At 48.7% G+C, this 13,147-nt stretch overlaps 1 protein-coding gene across 1 annotated transcript in view; it reads left to right on the top strand.

Annotated features, from left to right (window-relative positions):
• LOC117873537 (collagen alpha-1(VII) chain-like) overlaps positions 1-8,585 on the top strand; it is a 227,207-nt gene extending 218,622 nt beyond the window's left edge. Inside the window, exons 94-96 of the mRNA XM_034763016.1 lie at positions 2,642-2,710; positions 4,044-4,214; positions 8,272-8,585. Of these exons, the coding sequence (XP_034618907.1) occupies positions 2,642-2,710; positions 4,044-4,214; positions 8,272-8,279 (248 nt within the window). The 3' untranslated portion in view covers positions 8,280-8,585. The remainder of the gene's footprint in view (positions 1-2,641; positions 2,711-4,043; positions 4,215-8,271) is intronic.
• Positions 8,586-13,147: the final 4,562 nt, after the last annotated feature.

The following is a 13,147-nucleotide window of genomic DNA, read 5'->3' as shown; positions in this document are numbered from 1 at the left end:
GAACTATCCATACTTGCTCGTTACTGAAAAGGGGCAGGGGGCCGTTCCCTCATCTCCATTGCAATCAGCAGTAATTTCCCTCCGCAGAGAGCTGGGAGTGGGTGTGCTAGGAGTGCTGCTCCCGGGTTAATAGCAACGCCGAAGTGGGGGGAGTTTGTTTTGTTTCGGTTTTTTGTCCAGACTCCTTGACACGCTGCTTTCGGTGGCTGTGAAATTGCATTGTAATCAGAGGCTCTTAGGAGAGGCCAGGCGTTGCGGCCAGGCTCCGACCCTGTGGAGAGGAAAAGAGGGGGGGTGAGGATGGAGGCAGGTTCTGCATTGCAAATGGATAGGCTCTTTCCGTGTAGCACGCTGGGCTCATTGCAGACTCTGGGTGGGCTTTTCATGCCAGAAAATAGCTGTACATGAGCATGATTCAGGGGGACAGAGGTACACTGGGCCTGATGTTCCTCCAACATACCATAGGAGCACCCACAGAAAAAAAAACAATGGGTGCTACTGTAACCCCACACCTTCTGGGTGTGGTGTTCTGTCCCATCTAGTGGCATCGAGACCACTTAGAGAGATTAATGAGTCTGCTCTACAGCCTTAGCTAACAGCCAGGTGGCTTTTACCTCATGCTGTAGAGGCTCATGCACTAAGCTCCAGCGGTCCCTGGTTCAATCCTGCCCGCCGACGACCGGGGTCTGTCAGCTGTTCTGCGGCAGGCGGGAGGCTCTGGGGGGAGGGGACAGAGTGGGGGTGGGAAGAGGTGGAGCGAGGGTGGGGCATATTCAGAGAGGGGCAGAGCGGGGCAGGAAGAGGCGGAGGGAGGGTGGGGCTTTGGGGGAAAGGGCGGAGCGGTGGCAGGAAGAGGCAGAGCGAGGGTGGGGCTTTGGGGGAAGGAGCGGAGCGGTGGCAGGAAGAGGCGGAGGGAGGGTGGGGCTTTGGGGGAAGGGGCAGAGTGGGGCGGGGCCTCAGGTGGAGTGGGGGTGGAGCAGCCACCCAGCGGCGCCTGTGCAACTGTGAACTCAGCAGAATCACAGCGCTACTCCACTGTGGGAAAGCGGCCCAAATTTTTCCGAGGAGGCACTAAAAGGCAGCGTAGGAAGTGTGGCTGTGCCAGTACCATGTCCACAGCAGAAAATCTGCTGCTGTGGGGACACAGACTGAGCCAAGCTCTTTGGAAGCGGTTCCGGCGACTGCCCCTCTAACCAGATACACAATCCCAGCGGTGGCTGGCGTGCGGCCTGTTGCACCCCCTCGCTTCGTGACCTCATGTCACTGCATCTGCCGCCCAAAATCATGCGGGCCCCATATCGCACCACAAAATGGGCACAGTGTCTAACCCTGCCCATAGGTACCGCAGTGAGAGGCGCCTTCAAAATAGCAACAATCGAGATGCAGATGGAAACAGAATGCCTGGGTTTCCAAGGGCTGGTCTCCACAGGCAGCTTCCATCGGCATAACTACGTCCTTCAGGGGTGTGAAAAACTCATCCCCCCTGAGAGAAGTAGCTCTGGTGATGTAACCACCGTAGACAGCGCTAGGTGGATGGAAGAATTCTTCTGTCGACCTAGCTATCGCCTCTTGGGGAGGTGGGTTACCTACGCCCGTCGGCATAGGCAGTGTCAGCGCCGCTGGAGAGGTTTAAATGTAGACGTCCCCTGAGAGACTTTTCACAGATGGTGCAAAGCAACAAAGAAACTTCCCTTCCTTTTTTTTTTTTAAATGCATTGTGCTTTATTTTCAAGGGGCACCTGCCTTCCTGGGAGGTTTCATACCTAACTGCACCTATCGCATTCTAGGCTGGAGCTGGCTCACAAACCTGCCACCACTTCTCTTCATTCATGTAATGGAAGCAAAGTTTACAAGACTCATTAAAGAAAAGAGCCCCAACATCTGGAGACAGGCCTGGACCGACCTCCTCCGGCCAAACTACCCTGAGTTTTGGGGAAGAGTGCTTGAAATAGAAACCCATTTACGGATGGCCCGTATCTTACTATGAGCTAAATCCAAATATCACCCAACACGGTCTCTGAATCCAAATTTTGCAGCCTCCCTGCTTTGTCCTCTAAGGAGCTGCCTTCTCCATTTCGGGGTCTTTATCACACATTGATGGCATCACCCGTCTGGGTCTAAATTTACTTTAAAGAAACATTTTGGATCTCGGGAGTTTGAGATCAGGGGCCCGGACTCCATGTTATTGAATCACAGCTGTAGCTGTCTCCAGCTGGCAACCCCATTAGAGCCTGGTTTGCCAGCAACAGGGCACACAAATGGGTTTGCTAGGTGATGAGTGTGGACAGGCATTCTAAACGCTAACAGGATTCTGCAGTCAGGCGGTTATTACTGCTGGATTACCGTCGCTACTGGCTTTTCAAACCTCTCCAATTTACAGAACCCCAATCAGACATTTATCTCCCTTCTCCCACAAACACCACAGAGACTTCAGTGTTCTCTAACATCTGACCTTTCTGACTGAATTGTTAAAAGCCATTAAGGATTTTATTGCCACCTCTCACCAGTTGTTCTGTGACATTTATCAAGAGCTTGTTATACGACGGAAAACCATGTAAACCTGCAACGATCAATATTTAAATCGCGGCTGATTTATTTGCACGCCCTCATTAACTGTGATTTCCATTTGCTTTCTCTGCAGCTCCCAGTGATAAGCAGCTAATGGCTCAGGCTCGGCGCGAGCAGCGACATGCCCGCCGCCCATTAGAAGGTGAAATGCACTGAATTAAATGGCATTTAGGGAAGTCACTTTCAGGAGAGGAAGTGCTTTTGAAAATTGAGCTCAAGGGGACACACACATGGAAACAGTTACCCCTGCTAACTAGCGCCACGGGAAATCTCGGTCTCTCTCCTGCACGAAGCAGATGAACTTAGGAGCCGGACTTTCCCCAGTTGTTGAGATAATTGAGATAACTAATTGCAACCTGCTGCCCCCTGCGACAATGTTGTCCATCCAGCCTGAGTGGCCCTGCTGCTGGGGTCAGTGAGTGCCACAAAGAGCCTTCAGCAGAGTTCAACAGTGGCAGGGTTCAGCTGCACGTTTGGAGATCAGACGCTCTGGGGATGGGCCCCCTAGGAAGACCTAGGCTAGCACCTAGTGGCATTTGCGAGGTCTACGGCAGAAAAGCGTTCTCTTGCTTGCCAACCACTGGAAATCTGATTTGCTGCTGAGATAATATATGGAGATATACCTATCTCATAGAACTGGAAGGGACCTTGAAAGGTCACTGAGTCCAGCTCCCTGCCTTCACTAGGCAAAACCAAGTACTGATTTTGCCCCAGATACCTAAATGTCCCCCTCAAGGATTGAACTCATAACCCTGGGTTTAGGAGGCTAATGCTCAAACCACTGAGCTATCCCTCTCCCCCATGAGCCTAGCTTGGATGCTTGCAGATAGTGAGATGTTTTAGCCCCCGTCTGCAAAAAATCCATGAGGCAGTTCAGCAGCCCTGACCGTCTCTGTGCTGGAGCCGCAGGGGGCGGTTGCAGGTTGGGACGGGGCTGCCGGCAGGAATAGCGGGCTTTGAGGCAGGTCAGTGCATTGCCAGAACTGCCTGGAGGGGAAGCTTGCTCAGCACTTCATTCATTTTCCTGAGTATCCTATTCATCTAGCACAAGCCAACCTGCCATGCCAGCTCGTGGCCACACACGCGCCACTCCTGACGGCCCCGATCCTGCCCCCCTTGCTTACATTGTGCAGTACCTTTCTCTGTGAGTTATCCTATTGAACTCAATGGTGCGACTTGTGGAGCAAGGTGCTGGCCTGGACACCCCATTGGAAAACTCACATAGGGCAGGATTCTGCCCTGGGAAGCAGTCAGGCCCAGATCCTGGAAGGTATTTAGGCTCCTAACTCCCCTTGAAAGTTAGGGGCCTAAATCCCTTTGAGGATCCTGGCCTGCCTTACTCCCTGTGAATCCCCATTGAAATGAACAGGGCTATTTACGCAGTAAGCCGCTGCTCAGCAGGGAAGGGGGCAGCATCTGGCCCGTTGCTTTCCCTTCCGGCGTCGATCATTTGGTGGGGACCTGTTTCATTTCAGACCCTTGTCGGCTGCCTATGGACGAGGGCTCCTGCCTGCACTACACGTTGCTCTGGTATTACCATGGAGAAGCCAACGCCTGCAGGCCGTTCGTGTTTGGAGGCTGTGGAGGGAACAGCAATCGGTTTAAATCCAAATTCACATGTGAGCGTTGGTGTAAAATCACAACAGGTAGGGGGACTTCTCTTCCATTCGCTTATGGCAGTGGCACGCACATGCCCACATCCGCCAGTTTGCTATGTTACCAACCTTTTTAGAAAAGCGCTGCTTAAATTAAGCCGATCCTGCTCCTCTGAGCCCTTCCGCGCTGTGACATCACAGGTCTCTCCCATGGAAATGGTGATGATGTCACAAGGACAGGGCGGCATCATCAGCAGAACGTAGTGGGCAATGGGAGGAAGTTGATCCCAGCAGGGAGTGGAAATAAGTTACAACAGACACAAAGAACAAGGAGTCTGGTGGCACCTTAAAGACTAACAGATGGATGCTTTAAGGTGCCACCAGACTAACACGGCTACCCCCTGATACTTAACAGACACAAAGATCTTACTTGTGAGACGGGAGTCGCCATCAATTGAAAGGCCACGTGTCCATCTGAAATGCTTTGCCTCCCATTGTTAAAGGCCACATCGCTGGGTCTGAAAGAGAGGAGGGGACCAAAGTTCCCAGTTTTAATCTATTAACTTCGAACATTGGTAGCACTGACTTTGTGTAGAGTCACTTCCACTGGTGAGCCTGCAGAGTTGGTCCTTTCCCTCTGTTGTTTGTGCCAGTCTTTCATGCTGCAACAGGAAAAAGTGGCGGTAAAACCTTACAAATTGGCTGGGCGATCCCAGGGGTGGAGGGCAGGTGTACGCCCTGGAATGACTTTGAACCCTTTTAATTGACTCGATTCCATGTGGATGAGGTCCCTTTAATCTTTCTTGCCAGAAAGAGCGCAGATGCTGGAATGATAAGTCAGCACTGGTTCCCGTTGTACCTATGGAAACTTGCTTTGACACTGCTGACATGTGTTAATGTGTTCCCTGCAAACACAATCTGGTCCCTTAACAATTCCATCCAGCGGATGCAAGATGTTCTAATCAGTGGCATTATTAAGCGCATAGAAGGAAATCTTCCTTAGAAGCAGCCTTTGTAGTGCAAGCTCCCCCCCTTCATGTTTGAAACTGACAAAAAGCATTTCTTACTGCTAAATTTCACAGGAACCCTAGGGTCTGTGCCCTTTGACCTTTGACCTCTCAGGTTTTCTTCTGACCCTGTCTAACTATCTCTCTGGTCTGTACAGCAGACAAGGGTCCAATCTCCAGTGGCGTAGCTCCATTGAAGTCACCAATCTACCCAATCTGGCCCCAAAGCTTCTTGTGCTCAGAATCAAACCTCATGCAGGGGCTCACATGGCAAAAATGGTTCTTGGAAGCACAGCTGGATTTCCATTGCCTAATTTAAAGTCTGTGGGGTTAGATAAACAGGTAAGCACCTCTTCAGGGTGGCTGTTGGTTTGCAGAGATATTCCAGAGGAAATTGGATGCTGCTGTTGACAATAACTTAAATTTTATCTGCTGCTGATCAGTGGCTCTCTGCATAGATCAAATCCAACAATTCATCCTGTGGGTAGCAGTCTAGACAAAATTGACTCTCCACAGTCAAGTTTCTGATGATGTTCATTAGATATAGCTGTAGATAGAATCAATCATAGAATATGAGGGTTGGAAGGGACCTCAGGGGGTCATCTAGTCTAATCCCCTGCTCAAAGCAGGATTAATCCCCAGACAGATTTTTGCCCAAGGTTCCTAAATGGGCCCCTCAAGGATTAAACTCACAACCCTGGGTTTAGCAGGCCAATGCTCAAACCACTGAGCTATCCCTCCCCCATTTAAGTTTAAAAAAAAAAAAGACGGCCTGGGATTGTGATTGACTCCTTGAAAGTCAGTTTCTCATTAAACACTGATGCATTTAACACACTTATCACTGTGCATTTTTATAGAATCAAAAATAGATGTGTTGGGGGTGGGGAGAGGGCCTAAGACACAAAGTCCAGATTCACTTCAGAGTTTGCAGGTGTTTGGATCTCGGTGTCTGATTTAAGCCCATTCCTAATATGTATAAAATACACTCATTTAGTCACTGTTTCGCATGGATTCAGACCTCAGTTACATCTTTCTGGTGAGCAGAAGAATTTTCTTAGTCAAAGGCTCAAATGCTACGGAGCCATATAAATCCACCGATAGATAAAGGCCTTGGCTACACTTGGGCATACACCGCGGCAGCGCTGTGAAGCGCGAGTGTAGTCGCGCCGCCCGCGCTGCGAGACCTCTCTCGCAGCGCTGTAAGTACTCCACCTCTCGGAGGGCAGTAGCTTGCAGCGCTGCGAGGGAGCGTGCAGCGCTGCAGGCGCTGATTACACTGGCGTTTTACAGCGCTGCACTCGCTGCGAGGCGTTTTCACACCCCTGAGCGCAGCAAGTTGCAGCGCTGTAGAGCGCCAGTGTAGCCAAGGCCTAAGTGGATCCGACCCAGGTCAGCACCTGCATCACCCTACTGGAGAGCAGCTGGTTGCTTAGGACAGCAAATGTGTAATGATTCTTGATTGTCTGAGCCACTGAGTCTGACATTCTAAATGGCCAAGATATACAGCCAAGCAAGAGCCGGTTTGATACACATCAAATCCCAGCCACCGGGCTGAGTGAGTGCCTGAGGTGGTGTTACCCGGGGTTCTTGCAACCCAAAGCTCTTGGTAACTTTTACTCTGTGCGAGGTGGTGTCAGGAAAAAAATCAGGGGAGACACGGCCGTCCGACCGATAGATGGCTGGCACAAACAGGACAACACCAGAGTGCTTTCACTTAAAGCTAAACTTTACTTAGTCACAAGCACTTACACACGTCCGCAACAGGTTAGTAACACACCCCCAACCCTCGCTAATTACCAAAGCTGAGTGTGGCTTTCAAGTGGCACAGTGGCAGCCCGTCTGCCGGTGAGGAACACAAGATGGATCCAGAGGGAGAGACCAGTCCCAAAGAGTCCCACCTATCTCAAGCTTTTTCCCCTTATTTATACATTAGTAATACAATGACATGTCCCTTGAAGAAAACTTGTCAAGCAAACAGTTCCAATGGGCAAGCAAGAGGCTCCTTCTGATTGTTGATTAACCAGGTGTGGGTTTTTCCAGAGTCTGCAGCCTTGAGACCCCAATAGACATTCCTGGGGCATATCAGCAACTTCAACACAATTCTTATCAGGAAGGACGCGAGGTCAAGCTGCCCTTTCTGAGGCACCCCAAAACCCCCTCCCCTCCTGCCTTGGTCAAACTGAGCCTTGCTGAATGGCCAATTTACAGCTTGCTGACTAGGCCGCCTTTAACAATACGCCATAGTGGTTTCAAGCACCTTACTGGTTTGCCAAAATCTCCACCTACAGTTTGGGAAAGGAACACCTTGGCAATCTGAGCATGCACCCATAAACATGGCCGCTCGCAGTCTACCCTGCCAGGTTCCTCTTGTGATCAAGTCTGACTGCTGAAATGTGCTTCACGATCAGGGAATAGAATCGGGGCACAGTTAGCGCCTTTCGAAAGGTGGGCTGGATTTGGTCGGGGAAGTCTAGTATATTTCCTTACCATGCAGGGGCCAGCAGAATGGAGGACATTTGAAGGGGAGAGCAGTCAGCATGAGAATGGCTAGGGCAGGATGAAAATTTTTTGACCCCACCTCTTTGTCAGCGAAAAATGCAGACCCAGGTCAACGGAAATGTTTTGTGAATTTGCCAAATTGTTTCAGTCAGAAAAGGAGCAACCCCACACCCGAAAACATCGAAAGATTGTTGTTGGGACATTTTCAAAAAGAAATGTCTGTTTTTCATGCGAAAAATGGCCATTTCTGTTTCAAAACTTCTTCCAGTTTTCGAAAAATCTTCCATGAGACAGCTAGACATCGAAACAAAACGTTTTGTTTTGGGTCAAACAAAAAGTTGCATTCTGCCCCAAAATAAATTTTTGGTCAACTTTTTGGTTCACTGAAAATTTTGAAACAAAAGCTGTGGGGGAGGCCAACTCCCCAAAAATTGTTTAGAACTGCCCCAGAATTGAAAAATGACTTATTAAAAATGAGCCTTAACACTGTTCCTTCTGCAATGGCAATGTCACAAGAAACTCAGGGAGGAGCAGACCTTCCAGCCAGCCTCCAGCTGAACCCCTTTGTTTTCTCTTTCCTTTCTCTCCAAAATCTCTCCCAGGAAGGTGACTGGCTGCAGACAGGTGATATAAATGAGAAGGGAGCTGCAGGAGGTGAATCCAGGACAGCTCAGAGGTTGGAAATACAGCAAGATGAACCATTTAACACAAAGAGGTGGTAGATGTTAGTTCTGCAAACAAGGAGATAGTTATGGTTATGGATATGTAATAAATCGGACTGATAAGGGAATCTTTTGTTTGGCTGGAAAAGCTGAAGTGTTCAGAGGCTCATGACGGTCCCATTCACACTGTGCAACACCCAACAGATACCTAAACGTTATTTTATTTTTTAAAATAAAACTGTAGGTTAAGCCAACCTTGCCTAATTCCAGTCACCTGCTCACCAGGGAGTTCTTTGTGATGGGCAAGTAAAATGTAATTGTTTTTCCATTACCATCAGTTTGGTAAGGAAGGACAGGTCAGTTTTGCTGGTACATTTTTTGTGACGCTCATATTAAATCGTCATTAGGGATAGATGGAACCAGTTTGGGACAACTTGGATCATCGTTCAAATCAGCCTTCAGCCATCTAGCTTGTTTGCCGTTTTCACGTGTCTCCCCACTTCCTGATTTCCTTCAGGATCGGAAGCTGTTGTGAGAGAGGGGGCATGATCTGAGCACAGAACTGGGTGCATGGAACTTCTTGAGTTCGAATCCCAGCTTTGCCACTAAACTCTCTCTGTGGCCTTGGACAAGTTACTTAGCCTCTGTCTGCTTCAGATTCCCACCTGTAATACAGGGATGTGTTGAGCACTAATTAGTTAATCTCATTGCGGAGGGAACGTGCCAAGTGTTACTAAAATCTGACAACAAAGGCTGTTCTTAAATTGGGTGATACCACGTCACTCTGGAAATCATTGCCTTGTCCTGTGAAATTTCAAACCCAGTTTCTAGATCAAAGGGTTTTGGATACATTTGGAGGGCAATCCTAACTGTTACCAATTTAGCTGCCAGATGCTGAGATCAGCAGCTGCAGGGATAGATGGGCTTGTGGTAAAGATTCCAGTGTCTTGGATCTAAGTAACACGGGCTGAGAAGTCCCCTTCAGATGAGAAGAATGGAATCCTTTGAACCGAATTTCATAAGGCAGGAGTAACCAGTTATCAGAGGAGCCACTGGTGACCCAGCATGAGATGCGTCTGTATCTATCTTAAGGTACAAGAGACTCTTAGATCTTTTTAAATCTTTAATCATTTCATTGCCAGTGGGAAAATGAAAAAGAAAATTACAAACAACTTAGAGTTGGTAAGGAAATATTAATTATCTCTAATATATATACTGTTGCTAAAAATTGCACCTACTAAATGGGGCTTGGTTAACAAAGGCAATTCCTGAACTGTCAAATTTTCTGGCTTAATATAACCATTCTGGTCTCAAATTTATGTAGTTCATTCTAAATTCCCTTGATTTGGTCCTGTACAGGAAAGGCAATGTGGTCTAGTATAGCAAGCATGGCATTCCTGAATTCCCAGTCAGCCTCTGCCACTGACTAGCCTCCGAAGACTTTGGCAAGTCACTTCGCCTCTCTGTGGCCATTATAATGACTGTTCCAATACTCCTTCATTTATTTAACAGGAGTGTTGTGCGGTTTAATTGATTTGTAGTATTGTGTCCAACGCCAGCCAACGGTAGAGATTTCTGAGTGAAAACTCCCCACATGTTTTTTTCAAGACAACCCGGATGGGAGTAGTGGTTTAATAAGGGATATGGGAGAGGAAATAGAGAAGTATTTAGTAAGATCTTAACTGAAACTGCCTGTGAGGAGGCTGTAAAGGGCGAATTCTGCGTCTTACAGTTACAGGATATTCAAAAACTCCACCTACCAAATCTACCCAGAAGGATAGCCAGTTACAGGTACTGCTTCATCCCTGCCAGAAGCCACGATCCCTTTGTTGGTGGAAGCCGTTCCCATCTAAAGGGTATCACACATACCGCACACTTAAGTTTACAAAGTGTAAATGTTGGTGACTTTAAAAAGCAAACGCAAGTTGGCGGGGAGATTGTGACACCACAGCCCCAATCTGATTAACCTTTGTCGACCACATTGAGAATGACTCTCGTTACTTGCCACTGTGCTGTTCATAGAACTTAGGCCCAAAGATATTTAGGCACAACAGGCATTAGCCGGTAGAGGTCCTCGGGAGTTAGGTGCCTTGCTGTCTGGGAGGATCTGGGCCTTACTGCTTCAACGTCGTACCGACACCTCTTCCGGTAGATTGGATAAGCACTGAGAGAGCGAGAGAGTGCTGTATTGTTTCTAAATAACCTTCGCAGTCCAGCTGCAGCTCTCTTACAGAATGCAATGGCAGGTGCTGCCGAGGGTAAGGCTCCTGCATCAGCAGTGGAGACTGTGAACATAAAAACGGCCAGACTGGGTCAGACCAATGGTCCATCTAGCCCAGTGTCCTGTCTTCTAACAGTGGCCAATGCCAGGTGCCCCAGAGGGAATGAACAGAACAGGTCATCATCAAGTGATCCATCCCCCGTCGCCCATTCCCAGCTTCTGGCAAACAGAGGCTAGGGACACTCAGAGCATAGTGTTGCATCCCTCCCCCTCCTAGCTAATACGACCTTGACAAATTGGAGAATTTGTCTCTAAAGACAAGTGCAAAGTACAGCACTTCGGAAGGCAAAATCAGATGCACAACTACAAAATGGGGACTAACTGGCTAGGTGGTAGAATGGTTGAAAAGGATCTGGGGGTGATAGTGGATCCCAAATTGAATATGTCAGCAATGTGATACAGCTGCGAAAATGCTAATATCATTGTGGGCTGTATTAACGGAGTGTCCTGTGTCAGACACGGGAGGTAACTGTCCCACTCTACTTGGCACTTGTGTGGCCTCAGCTGGAATACAGTGGCCAGTTCTGGGCACCGCAGGTTAGGGAAGAGGTGACCAACTTGGAGAGAGCCCAGAGGACAGCAACAAAAATGATAAAAGGTTTAGAAAACCCAACATCTGAGGAAAGGTTAAAAAAAACTGTGCATGGTTGGTCTTGAGGACAGAAGGCTGAGGTGGGACCTGATAACAGTCCTCAAATTAGTTAGGGGCTGTTATAAAGAGGACAGTGATCAATTGTTCTCCATGTCCACCGACGGTAGGGCGAGAAGTAATGGGCTTAATCAGCAGCAATGGAGATTTGGGTTCAATATTAGGAAAAACGTTCTAACTACACGGGTAGTTACGCTCTGGAACAGGCGTCCAAAGGATGTTGTGGAATCCCCATCACTGGAAGTTTTTAAGAACAGGTTTTAAGAACAGCTGTCAAGGATGGTCTAGGTTTACGTGGTCCTGCCTCGGGCACAGGGAACTGGACTAGATGACATTTGGAGGTCCCTTCCAGCCCTACGTGTCTCTGATTCAGTGATAACGTCAGCCTGTGCTGTTATCGGTGGAGGCACCTGTTTTTCCCCATGCAATGAAATGGGGTAATTGCCACAGGAGAGCTCATTATTTGAGTAAAGCAAGAGGCCTCTTCTTGTTAAAATTCCAAGCAGAAAACGTCCCTCTACCCCGTGTCGTCTTCCCTCGGTGAATCTGGCTGCGTGTTTCATTTTCTTCCAACAGGCTGTGAACTGCAGAGTGTTAGAAAAACAAAGGGTACATCATCCTTGCCCAGTGGGACGCCTTGGGAGGCGCATTAGGTTGATATCAAGTACAGGGAGGATTAACAATATTATCGATGTCTCTTATGACTGGGAATCAGCAGCATGCCAAGTCTCAGTTCACAATGGGTTTATGCGTAATGTGCCACACCAACCCGCCGCTTAGCTAGAAGGTTTTGGCCACTGCTTCTTCTGCAAGCAATCCTGCGAGACGTGGTCAGAGAGTTGGTTTCCCCCTGGCCCCCACAACTTAGGAAGAGAAATGAGAGGGAATTCCTAGGCTAACCAAAGCGCTCCAAGGATCAGAGGATAAACCACATGAGAAGAGTGGGGAGGGAGCTGAATTTTTGGTCCACAACCCAGCGGTGTGGGGTGAACAGCCTGGCATACTCCTATGGGATGGAATAGAATGAAGTGAGCTGGATACAGAGCCTATGCCGTATAATGCTGATATTGCAGTCTTTGGGGGTATTACTGTAGTTTAAGTGAGGGAAGGAGCAATGGCTTGAAGGAAACCATCCACTTCAGTCCTTTCCAGAAGAATAGACAGCCTGGAGGTTCTATTCCCGGGGGTCACAGCTTTCTGCCCTTACAAGGTTTTGACACTGAGCTGCTAAATGACCTCTGGCAAGTCCCTTAGCCTCCCTGGGTTACAGTTTGCCCATCTTCACGAGTGGGGTGATAAGGCCATAACAAATCAGTGGGCACACAGGAATTCATGATTGTTGATGTGGTGCATGGCCAGGCCAGCACTAGTAGGGTTAGAACTCTGATCCTCCCACTCGATTATAAATGGGACTGCTTCTGGAGGCCCCCCCGTTATAATGGCTCCCCAGTCTGTGCCCAGGGGCCTTTTCAGAGTGAGCACCATGTCACTGGCTTCCCTGACTCCATCCTGAGTCCCTATAATGGAAAGAACTAGAGCAAAGCATTGCATGGTCCGTTTGAAAGCTCGCACAGTCCCAGAGCATACATGGCCTTTCAGACCCCACACACCCGACGGCCAGGAAGTTAAGGTGGAGGGGGGTAGCTGGGTAGGGGTGTGACATTAAATGAAAACCACATGGCTTGTGGGAACAGCGACAATAAAGCAGGATGATGAAGTGCACTCCAGGACGGTGATGGGCACAAGGAGCATGTCTAGGACTGGAACGCTTGGGAAAGAGGCAGCTTATTCCAGTCTGAACCTTCTTTGCTAGCTAGTGTTACAATCTAAGGCACATTTATAACTGACGAGACACACACACACCCCAACTCCCCTTGCAGCTGTTT

Source organism: Trachemys scripta, chromosome 1, assembly GCF_013100865.1.
Source record: "Trachemys scripta elegans isolate TJP31775 chromosome 1, CAS_Tse_1.0, whole genome shotgun sequence".
NCBI lineage: Eukaryota > Metazoa > Chordata > Testudines > Emydidae > Trachemys > Trachemys scripta.
This window is presented reverse-complemented; position numbering and strand designations above follow the sequence as displayed.